Source organism: Eretmochelys imbricata, chromosome 5, assembly GCF_965152235.1.
Source record: "Eretmochelys imbricata isolate rEreImb1 chromosome 5, rEreImb1.hap1, whole genome shotgun sequence".
NCBI classification, from domain to species: domain Eukaryota; kingdom Metazoa; phylum Chordata; order Testudines; family Cheloniidae; genus Eretmochelys; species Eretmochelys imbricata.
In genome coordinates, this window is record NC_135576.1 from 53,723,410 (window position 1) to 53,741,761 (window position 18,352).

The 18,352-nt window shown below is 40.9% G+C and overlaps 1 protein-coding gene across 1 annotated transcript in view; it reads right to left on the minus strand.

Annotated features, from left to right (window-relative positions):
- The window catches only part of EDIL3 (EGF like and discoidin domains 3), a 385,232-nt gene that overhangs the window by 125,471 nt on the left and 241,409 nt on the right, over window positions 1–18,352 (minus strand). Inside the window, exon 6 of the mRNA XM_077816328.1 lies at window positions 2,309–2,490. Coding sequence (XP_077672454.1) covers window positions 2,309–2,490 — 182 coding nt within the window. The remainder of the gene's footprint in view (window positions 1–2,308; window positions 2,491–18,352) is intronic.

Consider the following 18,352-nt stretch of genomic DNA (forward strand, 5'->3'; position numbering starts at 1 on the left):
ACTAATGTACTAAGGTACTAATGTCACCTTACTAACATTGGTGTGTTCTTCTCCTATGGGTTAGTATATCAAAGATCTCAACTTATTATCATATATGTCAATTCATTGTCATGGCACTCTCGTGGTTAGTCATCTGTGGATGTTGATTCCTGTTCCTGTGGTTAATAGATGTCATTATGGTCAAAATTCCCCCTTGCAAATTCTATGCTCAGTTCCCCAAAAGTTACGGGAGACTGTTAGGTCATTTATCTGTGCCAAAGTTCATAGGCCTCAAGCCTTATGCTAACTGCTGAAATGAATGTCTTACAGGATATAGGTTCCCTGCATTACTGATGAATATAATGAAACAGAATATAATGAAGGCAAGGCAGTGAAGATAATGAAGGCAAGCTAGCCCTATAAGCTACAGTCCTTAGAAGGGCTGACTGGAAAACAAGAATTTAATTTCACACAAAAGACCTTGCTATATTTTTTGTGAAAAAAATATATAAAGAGAGTGCCCCATGAAGAATAACTAACAGCCCAGTGGTTAGGGCACTGATATAGGAAATGAGAAACCTGAGTTTAAGTCCCTCCTCTGAATCAGGCAGAAAATCCCACCATAATTGACTAGAGACAACTTCCCGCTAGCAGAGCCTAAAAGGACATTTACTACTTCATGTTCCTATTTTACTTTTAAGTTAGGTTCTGACTCCAAGAACATACTTCTGCCCAATTCCCTTTCCCTTATTCTCTCCCCTTCCTTCTCAATGTGTACATTCAGGAATTTCCAACTCCCTGCTGGACTTTATGGAAGGAAACAGATCTTAAGATACTTAAGATGTTTGTTTTTTCACTATGGAATTATAATAGTTAATAATAAAACAACATAGAGTAAATTTTTCAAAAACTCCCTTGCTCCTAAATATCACATCCGATGAAGTGAGCTGTAGCTCATGAAAACTTATGCTCAAATAAATTTGTTAGTCTCTAAGGTGCCACAAGTACTCCTTTTCTTTTTGCAGATACAGACTAACATGGCTGCTACTCTGAAACAGGTGGTTTTGAAATTTTTACCTGTAAGAGATTTTGGACCTGAAATTTAGGTAAGTAGGAAAAGTGCATATAACACTTGTGAACATATATTGTACCTACTAGTCAGTAAGTGTGCACAAAAATAACACAGGGAGTCAATGTGAGAACTAAAATATCCCACACGGAACAAAAACTATGCAATTTGCATGTGAATACTATTAAGCATATATTTTACATATTTGACTTACATGAGACCATATAGAGACTAATATGAAAGTGGCCCCTGTTATATGTTACATATGAGATTGGATTGTAACATATATTGCCGTGCAGCAAGCTTTATTAGGTAACAAATAGTTAAAGTAGCTAAATGCTAGTCCAATACACACACATCATTAAAAACAAACAAAAAAACAACCTATACAAATCACCAGCTAAGATTAGCTACAAATCTGATATCAAGCTTAAAACACTACTCCTTAACATATAGCCATTGGATTTGTTATTCCACTGCTTTGCCATTTGTGTAGTCATGAATCCACCTGTGTAAATAATTACACAATTTGCATGGTAATGAAATCCCATATCCATTGAGTGGACATTTCCATTTGCAACTTTCCAAAAATATTTTTTTCTGGGCAGAGATAAAGTATGGAGAATTTCAGCCCCCAAAGGTATGTTTGAGAACATTACAAACATCTGAAAATGGGATTCAAATAGAAGACATATCAATCTTAACTACAACAGTTACCACTGCATCTGCTATAATGCACGCTGAGTTACTTTAAGTGGGCATGTGTGTTATGTTGCTAGACAGAGAGGACACAAATAGAGGGTCCAACCCTAAAGTCCCTTCTTGGGCAAATTCCTAGTAAAGCAGATGAGAATTTTGTCTGCAAAAAGATGTCAGGATTGGGCTTATGACTTTATAAGTATCAAAGGCTGTCCATCAACAGCTGCTGCTGCTAAATGCTACTATAGCACTAATGAACAGAGATGTGGCATATCTGAAAAGCTGACTCTTTGATAAGAATCTGTTTTTATGTACAGAAGATTCTTACAGTTACAATGGATTATTAGAGTGTGTCGTGTTTTTATATAAGATTTGTACATTTTACACACAAAAAAGCTGAAATTAGGATCCTTTCCCACCCACCTTTAATCTAGGATGCATTTATGACAGTGAACAAGAATCCTGCTATTAGTTTACCACTTATCTTCATCAGTTTCTTAAATGACTCTGGCAACTGAGTCGAGGAGATTTTTTTTTTTCTACCACAACTCCATCTGTTACCTGAATCCATGGCCATCTGTCATTTTCTGCAGCAGTCCAAGCATTTACAAGACCCTTCTTATTAAGTCGTGCATAGTACGGATACCATTTCTGGAGCCCAAAAAGAGCCCGATGGGTGGATGATGCAGTAATTTGTTGGTTTGATACAATTCCTCCTTCTATTCCCAAGGGGCCAGAGCATCCTGTGAATGAAAAAATGGGAAAAATGAATACAACTGAAATGATCGATTACTCAGATTCATGACTGACATACTTGGAATAGCAGTTAAATTAATCCAGGGTGCTACTGGTTTCAAATATGTTATTAGCAGAGATCTAAAGCATCTAAGAAGCACTGTACTTTCATTAGAACTGAGCAAACTGTGCAAAAAAATTGTCCGTGAATAGTTAATTACATTCAACAACTGATTAACTTCATGACTCCTTTTAGTTTGCTTTCCACAAACATTTGAAAGTCTGAGTTTTATGAATGCAAGTATTCACAAAAATGTTCTCTAAGCCTGAATGCTGCAATATTTGCTAAAAACAAATTCCAAATTGTATAATCTGTAAAATTGGCATGTTGCCATTTGTGCTGTGATGGTCCTCTAGCCAACACAGTGGGAATTGTGAATATTGTAACTGAATAAATAATTGGAAATTTGCACTGCATTGGTTAGTTACATAAATAACCTTGTATTAAGTCAGGTCCCTGAGTGGAGCTCTTTTGTATCTAATTGATGCAGCACAAGATGTATATTCAGTTGCAATATTTACAATTTTATTATAGACTTTTTTGTGATGCTCATCACCAAGGTACCTAAGCACCTCAAGAATGTTAATGGATTTATCCTCCTAAGACACCTATGAGGTACTACGACATTTGCACATGATTGGTTATGCAAGTCATTCAATCAGGGAACAAAACCCATTACAACATGACTTACATGAGTAACCAGCACAGAGAAAAATTTGAGTATTCAGACTTCACAAATATTCTGCTGACTGAGAATAATTTGCTGGAAAAGAAATGCGAATTATTTCAAGTGAATGTGATTTTTTTTTCCCTGTTCCAAAACAATTCACAAGGGGAAATTCATTACATGAGTTGTTTGTAAATTATTTGCTTAGCTCTGCAAAAGATCTTCTGCAAGTTTGTGGGCCATATATACCTTGGGAATTTGAAACGGGATAGTAGAGAGCAGACATTTACAGGCATTGATCAGGATATACAATTGAGTGAACGACAGACACAGGGATGGATTTAAGTGACCAGCTGCAATTTTATTAATTTATCACTGGGAAGTCGAGTTAGGCACCCACTCCCTGCTCCCACATACCAGGCATTTAACTAGGTCTAACAGTGAGTTACTGGGCTCCCACCATATACCAATAACTCAAGGTAAACCCTCCTCGGCCTCCCCCTGGGACTTAGCTCACCTCTGAATTCTCTCTCTCCCTCTCCCTAAAATACGGGATAGAGGTAAACAAGGAGAGCGAAAGCTTATGCTCAGATAAATTGGTTAGTCTCTAAGGTGCCACAAGTACTCCTTTTCAGTCTGCAAAGAGTTCACATGTCCCCTTCTCCTACAGGCACAAGGTCCACCAGCAAAATCTTGGGTCTCATTTACCTCTGGGAACTGGTCCTTTTCTCCTTACCTTTATCTGCACTAGCCATGGGCGCTACGGCAATTAGCTTCATTGCACCCCTATCCTACTGCCTGGCACCTATTTCCTGCTGGCCCTTAAGGTCACAGAGTCAAATGTCAGCCTCTCCATGTGACAGATGGACTCCATTAACCCTAAAAAGCTCAGGACCTGTGTTGCAAGTGTCCCTGTGTGTGATCACTCAGCCAAATGCCTACAAAATTATCCAGGCAACTGCACAGTTCATACTTTTCCAGTTCCTGTTGATGCAGGTTGGCTCAACAGATGCCTGACAAATTCACCTTACAAGCATCTTTGACCAAATCAAAACATGCTAAGCCAATTCCACATCCCTCTGAATCCTAATTCTTGCAAGCACCAAGCTAACAGGGACAAGAGGCTTTTGAAAAATCTCAGGAGAGTTTATACAGATGGGGCAGAGGTGCATCAAAGCCATTTAGCCCTGTGCCATCAGCCCAGCCAATGGGAAAGCAGAGGACTCAAGGAGGAGGGAGGCAGACTTATCCTGCCAAGCATGTGTTCTTGCAGCCTCTCCTCTTTCTCCTCCAATATCCTGCTGTCCTATCAACATCCCCTCCTGTTGATCAGGAGAAGGGAGACATTTCAAACTATATTTGCACACCTGAATATAGGCATTTCCACCTTAAGCATTAACTGAGAATTAATTCCTAAGCGTTATTTCTGTAAAATCCTTACTACACACTGTGATAAACTTACAAATAATTTAATTTAAACAGACAGTGGGGAAAAAAATGACTATTGCAATTTCCTCCCTTTCCCCGAAGCTGTGGCAGGGAGGCAGCACTGGTAGTCAGTGGCAGCATGATCTCAGGCATTATTATATATCACTGACAAATGAGATAAATATAAAACAAATTGTAGTTGTGTTGACTTTGGGGTGAGGGCTAAAAGGCCTCTAAAATACTTGGAGGGGCTCCATGTTTATTGTTTTCCAAATGACAAAACCTGCTCTCTGTTCAACCACAAAGGATGCTGGATGAGATCCTGCCCTCACTGAAATCAATGGCACAGATCTCAACAGGACAGGATTTCACCTGTTATTTCTAACTGCCAGCCAAACTCAGTCTGAAATCTAGAAGCCTAGTTCTGTTTTTCTGGGTCACCCACCACCAACAATTTAGATTCTGCAATTAGAGCTTAATTAATAATTCTGTGGATGTGCAGGAATCAGAATGAAATTCAGTTCACCCTCCCACAGCTATATTGGTTCTACAGTGGTAACAGGAGAAAAAAAAATAGTAAAACCGTATCTTTGTCACTGACAACGGCAGACATGACAAAGAATGAACCTGAGGAGCAGAACTGTTAATGATGTGCCATTTTTACATAGTACAATCCAGCTTGAAAGTTGACACCCAGTTCATCAGAAGGATTTTGGACCCCTTTCTAATTTGTTAAAATAAATCCATTGAGCCTGAGCTCAGTGGACCGCATCGTACCACCCTACTTGTAACACTGAGCAGAGCACTTACTACGCTCCATCAACTATGACCATATACCATCAGAATTATATGTTTTCCCTAGCTTTTTTGGGATTAATCCTAAAATCCACAGCTAATTTATAGATCCAGGGAATAGTTACTGCACTGTACGTTTCTTAGTGTAATTGCACTTGTCTTAATTTGTCAAATTGTGCTTTGTCAATTTGTTTAAGGCCATGTGTACACTTACAAGCTTACAGCAGCAGAGCTGTACTCATACAGCTGTGCTGTTATAAAATCGCTCATGTCGTCACATTATGCCAATGCGAGAGAGTTCGCCCGTTGACATAATAAAACCAGCTCAACCAGCGGCAGTAGCAACGTTGACAGGAGAGCTTGTTTTATGACTTATGCTGGCAAAACTTATGTCACACAGGGGGGTGTTTTTTCACACCCTTGAGTGACAAAAGTTTTGCCGACATAAGTGCTAGTGTAGACCTGTTCTAAGAATGAGACCCAAAACTCACAGTTTGTAAATGAAAAATCCTAAAATACAACATTGGAGATTTTTTTTAACTTCAATGTGCATTCCAAAACATACCAAAATGAAGCACATAGCCAACATTAGACTAGGTATTCATGTCTAGATAAAGATAGCAAGGCATATAGAACAATCATAGAGAGATTTGCATGTGCAGTTGTAAGATCCACATTTAGACGGTTATTGTTATCCAAGGTAATATTCAATAACATTAGATATTTTCAATTCCACCTTTTAAGGACATTTAAGAAAGAACAGATCACACAGATAAATGCTTTCCATTACTGAGGCACCTCAATTATATTCGCATAATGGAATGATTGGTCTATCTATTATTGAAACAAAAAAAACCAACAGTTTAATTACACTTTTGGTCAGTGTTATAAAAGGTGTAGGGACAAAATTCTACTCTCAGATCGAGATCTCATCTTGTGTGCTGTATTTTCCCATATTCTGTTTCTACAGGAGAAGAAGAATATTAGCCAAGATCTGCCATGTGAATCTGAGATCAGATATTTGCCTTCACAGAACATGGAAGTGCCTTATAGTTAAAGTTCTCTCAGAAATTGCTGACTTGGTCATGAAAATAAACTCAGTTGTGAATTATTTTAAAATCATGTTTTAAGACAATCTGTTTTAATTTGTGCAAGTGCTGTGAAGTTCTAGTTTGCATTATGCAGTTTGTTCTGACAGTTCTCCCTAGATGAGTTACAGCTAATAAATACAAAAAATATGAGTTATGTTATTAAGTGTGAAAAATCCTTGTGCTTTAGCTCAATGTATGCAAATTTTATTTTATTTTATTTTGTTGTGCAAATGCAAAATTTGCAAAAATATTCTCATTTGCACAATTACAAAAGCCACATTTTATTTTTTCTTTCTGGTAAACAATGATTCTCAACAAACTTACTTCTGAAAAATCTCAGCTGAAGCACGCCATACATCAAGTTTATGTCAACTATTTTGCATCATGGGAGTATTGGTAATAGGACAACTGCTGCACAGGATTTGCAATTTGAGTCACAGTTTAGATATTTTAAAGATTGCTTTTCTTTTTCTGCAGATTAAGATCTAAATGAGTCTTTTTAGTGCTCAGATGCAATGACATGTTGTTGGATACTAAAACTGAAAGAAGAAGAAGAAAAAAAAAAAAAAACCCAGAGCTTTTTGAAGATTCTTCTCTTTTTAAAACAAAGCTGAGGTACATATTTTTTCTCCAGAGCTTATACCAGCTGTACTCCCTCTCTCTCTGTCTCTCTCCTGGCACCTCCCTATTACAATCCAAAGTTAATTTAACAGAATTCATGACAAGATGAGAAATTGGAGCCTCAGAGGGAGGCAATTGCTTCACTAAAGTGAATCTGTGCAACTCAAGCTGGTCAATGCCTGTCAAAGTAGGTATGCACTTTTATGAGTTAATGCTGTCATATCAGAGTCTGACAGTAAAGCTTGATAAAAAAATAAAACGTGTGAAAGTTGCATAGCAGGTTCATGATGTAGAATACGGTTAGGAAGATTTTCTCATCTGGAGCTGTTACTGGAATAAAAAATTCTCAGACAACAACTGGTGTACACCGAGTGAAGTGCCACTGTTGCTTCTCTTAGACTCATTAAAAATAAACCCACACACGCAAACACTATGTACAGAATTCACAAATTTAAAAGGAATGCCAATAAACCTAATGGCCATGAATGGAATCAAGAAAATGTAGGAATTAATGTAATACACACCTTCAAAAACCTGAAGAGTTGAGAACCAATTTACCCTTTTAAATCTCCCAATAACCAGCATCAGTTTGGAATGATGATAAGCACGAAGGGGTTGCTTTAGCATATAAGAAGACAGATACAACAAGGGCACAGGATATCACCAATATGAATCGAAAAACAATTGGCCATCTTTCCAGGGTTCACTTCTAGAATACAGGGCTTAAGGATCAAGTGGCCTCTGCTCAAATCATCCAGCCCACAAAGGTAAATTCCATTATCATCCACCAACTAAACCAAACCAAACCAAACCAGTACTGCCCCATTTGGGCCAAAAATTGCTTTATGATATTTTCAGATGGATATTAATATAGAAAAATGCTACTGATTTATAACCTTAGTAGGTGAAGGGGCAAATCTTTTTAGGAATGATTGAAGAGAGAATAATAATAGTAATAAGCAAAAAGATCAAGGGGTAAGTCTTAGTTCACTGGACAAACATGTTTACTTGAGTGGGTTTAATGCTGACTTCCATAATTTATTTCAAGCTAGAAGTTAAGTAAAACCTCCAAATATTTTAAATGTTGCTTGAAAGTGTGTAGACTATGCCCTTGCAAATAAGAGAATAAGATTTCTTGTTACTTAAGATGAAGTATGGCTGATTATGCAGCATGAATACATAGCTTTCATTTATTTGGTTGGTATATCTCCAGAAAATGTAATAAAAACAAACAGATTTAAAATGGAAGGTATGCAAAAAAAAAATAAATTACTTTAGACATTTGCAGTCCTCTCTTCCTCCAAGCACCTCATTTTGTGGAGTGAGATTACTTTGACTGTTCTTAGCACAGTATGGTAATTACGCTGACCACAGAGCCTGACAATGGGATTACAGATGATCTCCAATACTGCAATAATTAATGCTGATTCATGCATAAACTTTCCTCTGTGCAATTTAGACTGCAGCCTTTCCTCCCACTCCTACAGTTTGTTTTATATAGGATGCCACTCTTCAGACAACACTAATATTTTAAAGGATCTGATTAGATGGTTAGGAACAATAATTTCAGTAAAAAGAAAAGGAGGACTTGTGGCACCTTAGAGACTAACAAATTTATTTGAGCATAAGCTTTCGTGAGCTACAGCTCACTTCATCGGATGCATTCCTGTAGCTCACGAAAGCTTATGCTCAAATAAATTGGTTAGTCTCTAAGGTGCCACAAGTACTCCTTTTCTTTTTGAGAATACACACTAACACGGCTGCTACTCTGAAACCAATCATTTCAGTAGTTTATTATAGTTTCCATCCATACTCAATATATATGATGGACTGCTGATGTGGGAATTTTTAAATCCATAGAACACTAAAATCCTCTCTCATGTGCAAAGACAGAGAAAACAGGTTTTGTGCAGGAGAGTTCTGTAGTGGTTTGTACTCAGAGAATCCTCCCTTCCTTGGTCTGTAGTGTACTAGTGAGACTGCTTCATCGCTACCGAAACTTCTGCAGCAACTGAACCCCTCTGGGTAGGAGAGACTTGAATATTTGTTGATCCTTTAGTTATGTCCCACACCCGCAGCCCTCCTTTAGTACCCAAACTACTGTACATGGAACCAACACAGAGCACATAGTGCCAGACTTTTTTTAAAAGTATGTAGGCATCTAAAGATGCAGCTATCCCCATTGAGATTTAGGCATCTAGGTGCTTTTGACAATTCCTTTAAGCACCTATCTGCACCTTTAGGTGCCAAAATAACTTTAAAAATCTGACCCACAGTTTCTCTGTCATTTTTCCCCACTATGCATTAGAACAATAGCAGCTCTGATATGCTGACACTAGTGAGGACAAAGCTGATCAGTGCTTTTAGAGCTTTCATTAATGCCAGTCAATAAGGGTGTGGCTACACTCGCAGATTTAGAGCGCTTTGAGTTAAACCAGCCTTCGTAGAGAGCAGTAGGGAAAGCGCTGCAGTCTGTCCACACTGACAGCTGCAAACGCACTGGTGTGGCCACATTAGCAGCTCTTGCAGCGGCCACAGAGAGCAGTGCATTGTGATAGCAATCCCAGCATGCAAGTGGCTGAAACGAGCTTTTCAAATGGGGTGGGGTGGGGTGGGGTGGAGTGTGACAGGGAGCGTGTTGTGTGTATGTGGAGGGAGAGAGAGTGCATTTGTGGGGGACTGAAAGCATGTCAGCATGCTGCCTTGCAAATTCAGACAGCAGCAGACTCCCCCCGCCTCTCTCCCTCACACACAGCATTCCACAGTAACAGCTTGCTTTGTCTTGGAGCAGATAAGCAGCCAGCTGTCAGAAACAGAGCTTTCAAAGGGCATATCCACATTTCTACAGCGAGTTAAAAACAATGACAAGAGTGGCCACTTGACTTAAGGGGATTACGGGACGTTTCCTGAGGCTGATCAGAGTGCAGTAATGCAACACCTTGTTCACACTGGAGCTGCGGCGCTCCAGCGGGGGCGCAGCAAACGTTATTCCACTCGCCGAGGTGGAGTACCAGCAGCGCTCTACGTGCCTTGCCAGTGTGGACGGGTAGTGAGCTAGTGCTCCCAGGGCTCCTTTATTGCACTGTAACTCACAAGTGTAGCCAAGCCCTAAAGCTCCCTCAGGTAAATTAAATTTGCACACCAAGGTACAAAAACTCCTGCACTTCTCCCTTCCATTATTAAGTTTTATTTGGGATAAGGCTTTTATTTTTAAGATACCCCAAAACTATCATAATCATTCTAGTTATGGTAGAAAAATATTAACAATAATTTTCAGATTGTTGTAAACTTAATCAGAGTTGAGTTTGGTCTAATCTTTGGAAGCCTGTTCCACAGCCAAGAACGCTAACTGAAAAACCAGGCTTCCCATACACTTTGACCTGGATTTATTAAAATGCATTCACCCACTGGAACACACCAATTGAAAATTCTGAAGTTCTGAACCAATGCCTTGAATTAGCCACAGGGACAGAATGAAAATGACCCTTAATATTTTCTTAAAAGTACTAATCAGGTACTGTCAATTTAAACCCAGCTTGTGAAAAAATATATACACACATGTACCCACTGTGTCCATGAAACTCTGCATTAATGCACTAAAATATTTATCTTTAAAGATACAGTCAGATAACTCCTCTTGTAGATAGAATTGGAAAGACAAGACACCATTACGCTGAAAAGTCACCTGCATTACCCTAGCAAATTTATGAGAGCTGCAATGGGAAAATCACATCAGTACAATTAACATTCCTCCAAGACACCCTGACAATGAGAATCTTCACTGGACTCAGTTGGATTACACTGGGCTTTTCAAGTGCCGAATCTCATTTTGCAGCACAGGTACATTCTTTGTGTATTATACTTTAGTTTTTTAGAAGAGCAGCAAAACATATCTTCTAAAAAATGACAACAATATTGCTAGTTACAAGACACATTCACTGAGACTGTTTAAAAACTACCAGCTGCAGTAATATGAATTCTGCATTGCAATAAAATAGACGTTATTTGGAAAGAACTAAAAAAAATGGAAGAACTTTACAATATAGTGCTGATGTAAAATGCTAAATATGAGCTATAACCACAGTAGAAAACCTGAATTGCATGCAAATGGCTAATATTTAAATTCTTCTATCCACAAGATACAGTTTTCAAAGCTTCTAAGGTGTTTCCATCTTCTACCATAAAATATATAACTTCTTTATAACTGGAAACTCAGATATCAGAATTTATGCCCTGATCCCGCAAGATGTTCCATGTAGGTGAATCCATGTCCATATTTGTGGAAATGTCTGCAGAATCAGGGCTACAAGCACCATGCTACAAATGTGGGATTAAACTGGGGGAGGCAGTGACCTATATTAGGGTTAAAATTCAAAATCAATATTTCCACAACCACTGTTCTCCATATGCATAAAATATGATATTTCATTAAATGATTGCATAATGTGTACAATAATACAAAGTCTACATTTGCAACTGTAGGTCTTAGTATAGGAACAGAATTACAAATTCTGCTTAACAATAATACTATTGTAATACACATGAGGCTCTATCTTCACCTAACTTTGGGCACTTAGCCTAGGTACCTTCAGTTATGGAACTGGACATCAACACTTGGACCACACTTTTCAGGCATGGGTGCCAGTATATGCACCTACCATTACAAACAAAATAATACAATTCCTTCCTTTATATTAAATAGTTTAGACTACTAAATTCATCAGATGATACTTGTGACAGACTGTATGCCTATGTTCACCACTTTTACAAGACTATAATAAATTCTGTACAAAGTATTCCTTGTGAGGTATCATTTGAATACTTATAATTTGCTGATCATTATTGTCCTGGTAAAAATATATGTAGCAACACTGTATGTAAAGTTATAAGATTATACTGTATGACATTGCTGAGACATGCTCCAAGTTTAGAAAAGCAGACATAAACCAATTCCTCAGAGACAAGGGCAAACTGATGCTTCAGCCAGGTGTAAACAAAATTAATTGGACTATCACGTGATTAAGCGGCCATTCTTTGGCAGGAAGAAGGATGTGAGCGAGAAATTTATATCATGTGTAAACAGACTGGCTGTTGCCTGAACCCCAACTGGAGATGATTCTCACAGAGAAGGAAAAGATACAAAAATTAGGAACAGAGCCCCCAAATCACCTCTCTCTCCTCATCTCTACTCATGGCATCAACAAAGTTTGAAAGACAAAGAAAGCCTCATTGAACTAGGGGGAGTAGTCCTGGCTGAAGGATTTCAACCAGACCACAGTAAGTATATGGTAAGAGAAACTTTTTTTTGTTTTGAATTCACTTAGCTTGTTAAGTTAGGTATTAGTTTGCATTTTACCTTTTATTTCTTTGTAACCAATTCTGACTCACATGCTTCATTACTAAGGCTGCAAGTTTGTCTCAGAGGTCACAGATTCCTGGCAGCCCCTGGGTCAGTTGCACCAGCCACTGCTGGGGCAGAGTTGGGCCACTGAGCACCTCTCCCCTAGCAGCAGCAGGAGTTTGGGTGGGGGTCTCAGGACTTGGAGTTGGGGCACAGGATGGGGTGAGGGCTCGGACGATGCTTACCTAGGGGGGCTCCCTGGAAGCAGCGACATCCCCCTCCCATAGCTCCTAGGTGAAGGCGTGGCCAGGCAGCTCTGCATACTGCCTCCGCCTGGAGGCACTGACCCCGCAGTTCCCATTGGCCGTGGTTCCTGACGAATAAGAGCTGTGGAGCCAGCAGACTTGCCTGGCCATGCCTCCACCTAGGACCTGAGGGAGGAGGATGTTGCCGCTTCCACGGAGGTGCAGAGCCAGGTAGGGAACCTGCCAGCCACACCAACCCACCCCCTTCAGAACCAGCAGGTGTCCCGGGCTGCATACCGCTCCCCGTCCCCCCCAGCAACTGTAGGGTTCCCGGGTCACCCCCACAGCATCCCCAGGAGTCCCGGGCTGCCCCGCCCCCCCAGTTTAGTCAGGGGTATATAGTACAAGTCATGGACAGGTTATAGACCATGAATTTTGTTTACTTCCCGTAACCTGTCCATGACTTTTATTAAAAATACCCATGTCTAAAAGGTAGCCTTAATCGTTACTTGTAATCACTTAAAATCTATCTTTATTTAGTTAATACACTTTTTTCATTGTTTTATCTAAACCAGTGAGTGTTGGAATTGAAGTATTTGGCAAACTTCATTTGAGATAACAGAGCTTGTGCATATCATTTTCTATTAATGAAATGACGGACTTTCTATGAGCTTGTATTTTGCAGAAGGAGAGCTAGGCAGTATAAGACTCACATTTCTGGGGACAAGTCTGGGATGGGGAGTTTGCTGGTCTTACTCTGCAAAACAATTCAGGAGTGGCTGGCTAGAAGCATTCATATAATTCAGCTGAGAGTGATTTTGCATGCTAGAGGCTGTGTGTGAACAGACCAGGAGTGGTTGTTCTCACAGTGAAACAGTGTGAAAGGCACCCCAATTGGGGAATTGACGGAACACAGCTGTTCAACCATCCAGATTGTGCCCGGGGGGAGTGTCACAATAATGCAGACTATAGTGGAGCCTCGGCACTTTTTCTAGAACAATGTGGAAGCTAAATAACATATTGCACTGCCAATAGTGGCATGATTATGCAGTGAAAGACCTTAGCAATGCAGCTCTATTATAATGCAGATGCTCAAAGTCGCATTGTTAATGATTCTGTGAGAACCTAAACATACAATTTCTTGACGCGATTACAATTAAAGTTTGAACCTGTGTTTCATTAACAGAGTTTAAAAAATATATAATTTCTTTCTTAAATGAAAACACATTTTAAATAGTGAAAAAGAAGAAAGATAGAGAAGTTCAATCTGAGGGGCAGTAGCTGTTCAGTATGAGAAACAACAGAAACAGCAATCTAGGCTGGCACACAAAAGATGTGAATTCTACAGCATCCTTTCTTCCAAAGGTGTGTCTTACTATATCCTAGGCTATTCACAGTTTAGGTTCTGATTCTGTAACTTCCTGTGCTCTGACACATCCTGGGGCCAATGCACTGTCCCCCTGCAGTCAACAAGGCTCTGCTCAGGCACAGGTGTCCATCCACATTCAACACATTGATAACAAGAATAGTATTGAAATACAGGTCCTCAGCATGACAGAACTAAGCATTACAACCAAACCAGATAACTAATTAATACAAAAATTCTCATTTTTTCCCCATGTGCATTAGATGCCACCAAATGCACTATGCAGAAACCCAAATATTTCCTCCCTCTCTCTCTTCCCACCCTTGCTCATGGTTTCCTTTTCTTCTTCTATCCAATTGCCACTCTCACATTCTATCCCTTTGTTTTCATTTATCTTTTTTTTTAACTTCTCTCAGTTCTACCCAGGACAGAGGAAGACACTGCCTCAGCTCTAAAGCACCTGCATTCTAAAATAGATGAAACAACAGAGTTATCTGGTGCTTTATATTCTAACAGATCTCAATGTAGTGCAAAAATTTACACTTAAAAAATATGTAGCACCATTTTTTCCCTGTAATGCCACTTTCATTGGTGGGTTAACACAAATAGATTTCAGGGGGGAAGTACCTTCTAAGAAGAGATTCAAAAGAAGAGAGGGAAGTTATTTGGCACACCAGGGAGTTTCAGGCATGAACAACAACATAGATGAAGGCAGAAAGATGAATATATGAGATAGAAACAATAGCCACTAAGAGCATATGTGAACTGTAACTTCTAGATAAAATTGATTGCCATTGTGTTACACAGCTGAAAAAACAGCTTACTAGATTTTGATCATTGTAAAAGAGCAGTGATAGAACTGCTCACAAAAGGACTACCACTGCCATAGTGAGGTAACAATATGATTCAAGTTAAAACAGCCAGCATGTCAATCCTCAAAATGTAATTTTCCATGGAAACACCAAGTGACCCCTCGTTCTGTCCATGATACATTTGAAGAGCAAACTGTAAATACTTTGATCAATTTTGTTTTGCTGGAAAATGGTGCAAACTCAAATCAATATAGATCCCCAGCTCGTAAAAACTGTCATAGCTCCACTGACTTTGGAGCAACACTGATTAACACCAGCTGAGGATCTGGCCTACAGTACTTAACTTTAGCCAGTAACAAGGATTAGAACAGTATGAAATATTCCTAGAAATAATCTGTTCACTGATTTAGCCCTTTCTCTGTTTGGGAGGCATTCACAGGCCAAGTACAATTTGCACAAATGCTGTTCACATTTATCTGACAGACATTGAATGTGAACATGTTTCAGCCCCAATTGTTCAAAAACTGTTAGCTGTGAGTGTCTGATATATAAAATTCTGTATTTAAGCTGACTGTGTTACCTAATGAAATGGCTTTCCACTCCCTGAAGGATAACCAGTATCTTTAGTAAACTGAAGGAGGCCTTGACTTTTTCACTGGTGTTTGCCTTAGGGAAGAATATGGGAGCTTTTAGGGACAGGCAGCAGCAGAAAACCAAAGACTTATAGGTTTTTTTTTTTTTAAAAACTTACTTTTCACAGGAATCTGATATTCTGGTAAAGTAGATAGACCCTACCTTTAAATATACTTAAGTTTCTTGAGTGTGGGAGAGAATAATTCATAAACCATTGGAAGCAAGATGTATTGGATGTTTACATGTGGCATCCTGTTGGTGAAAGGCAGTGCTACATATTCTCTCTGCCTCATTTGTTTAATAGGTTCACGCCTGGCCTCTGGCCAGGGGTTTTCAGAAAACTGCTCCACTGCAGTATTAATGGGACAGTGTTCCAATATTGTTATGTATAGCATAGGACTCTTACTATGAACATAGTTTCCATACATATCAAATGCATTTACTGGCCTCTAGTTTTCTGTCTTGCACCCTCTCATTTCCTTTTTGTTTTCCTCATTCATGATCATATATGTGATGTGATTTGATATATTTTTTGCAAACAGCTCTTGCTTTCTCTTTTCACTGTCCCCTATCCTTTTGTCCCCTCAGTCCCAAACAGAGAAACAGGCCAGATTTACACCTTACACGCCCTGAGGCACAGCATCTTCAGCGCCCTCCCTGCCTACAGCTGACCTTGGTGTTTTCCATAAAAAGAAATGAAACTTTTCACCCACTTTTAACTTTTAGGTGCCCCTAGAACACTAGTGTTCCTAGGCACATGCCTACTGTGTCTATTTGGAAATTTGGCACTGACTGAGACTGGGCCTTGTGGGTGTTCTCTAAAGTGTGTGTGTGGGGGGGGCGGGGCTACACTTGCGAGTTAGAGAGCATTAAAGCAGCTCTGGGCGCCCTAACTCCTGACGTGTCCACGTTGGCAAGGCACGTAGAGTGCCCGGACTCCATGGCTGGAGTGCCCCTGGTAATCCACCTCCACGAGAAGCATAATGCTTGTTGCACCTCGGCTGGAGCTCTGTGGCATCAGTGTGGATGCCCTGGTCTTTTAATGCGCTCTGATCTGCCTCCAGAAGTGTCCCACAAGGCCTGTTCTAGCCACTCTGGTCATCACTTTGAACTCTACTGCCCTCAGGTGACCAACCATCAGACCCGCCCTTTACATTCTCTGGGAATTTTGAAAATCCCCTTCCAGTTTGCTCAGTGAGGCGTGGAGTGCTTTCAGTGCATCTTTCCAGGTGACCACGTCTCCATGCGCCAGGCGATCCCCAGTATGGAGCAATGGCGAGGTGCTGAACCCCCCAGTGTTTGCGGGGAGGAAGCTGTCCAGACCCAACTGTGCTCCAGCCATAGGAATTATGATACCTTCGGGCAGATATCAAGGGACATGATGGAAAGGGGCCATGACTGGGACGCACTGCAGTGCAGGGTTAAAGTGAAGGAGCTGCGGAACACGTACTGCAAAGCGCATGAAGCAAACAGCCACTCCGGTGCTGCCCCCATGGCCTGACGTTTCTACAAAGAGCTGGATGCAATACTTGGGAGCAACCCCACCTCCACTCCGAAGGCCACCATGGACACCTCAAAGCCCAGTTCAACAAGGCAGGAGAAGGAGGAAATCGGGAGCAAGGGTGCTGAACAGGAGGGAGACAGCCCGGCATCCCTAGATGCATGCAGCCAGGAGCTGTTTTCAAGCCAGGAGGAAGGTAGCCAGTCGCAGTGGACGGTGCTTGGGGAAGAACAAACACCAGAAAAGGTGCCCGGTAAGCAGCTTTTATTTTGGGAAGGAGGTTGTTCGGTGCGGGCTCTTGGGGCAAGGAGGGTTAGGGCTGCATGCATGCCTAGATGCAGAATAGGGCATTGATGTGCTCTCTCACATTGCAGTAATCGGTCTCAGTGAACTCTTCAAAGAACTCTTCATGCAGAAGCTGGGCAATCCACTTGTGCTGGTTGCTTGCCAGAGCTACTGTGCTCCTTGTCCCAGTAAGGCTAACATGTCCGGGCCAGTGTGCCGTGAGGGGCAGGGGGACAATTGCTGCACATAGGCAAGCTGCATATGGGCCAGGGCAGAAGCCACATTGTAGTAGAAGACTCTCCCTTGCTTCCCAGGTCACCCTCAGCAGCAAGATATCTTCCAGGACGAACTCCTGTGGAAAATGTGGGGGCAGTGTTCAGGATAGGGGTCCCCTGAAGTTGTTGGCTCTCCCCAAGGCACAGAACCCGAGAGGACAGTACGGCCGTGAAACAATCAGTCCCCCTTGCGATTTTGGGGCTCCTGTAGGTTATGTGCGCTTGCTTTGGGATGGGCAATTTCTGCTATTGTGTACACTGTGCTTGTCTTTAAGTACGGCTGAATCATTGCTCTGTCTGGTGTGAACAATGCTGCCTCGGTTAAGTGTTGCATTTTGGCTTTACAGATGCAACTTTGAGTTCCCAGCTGTCCTTGTTATCAATGGCCAAAAGACCCCAAAGAATCTGGAAGCGTACTCGAAAAAGCAAAGAGGACATGCTGCATGAAGTGATGCAGCAGTCCATTAATGAAAGTCAAAAAGTGCAGGAGTGGCAGGAGAGTGAAAGGAGGGTCCACCAGCAGAATGTAGATCACCAGCACCAAAGCACGGAGTGGCTGATAAGCATCATGGAGCACCAAGCAGAGTTGATACAGGTGCTCGTAGCAATGCAGGCGGAGCACTTCTGTGCCCCCTTCCCGCAGCCCTTGTCCCAAAACTCTTTCCTTTGTGCCCCCATGTCACCTCCAACCCACTTTCCCCAACATCCGGGTTCTTACCACCACCAGCTGCCTCCAGCACCAGTGGTAT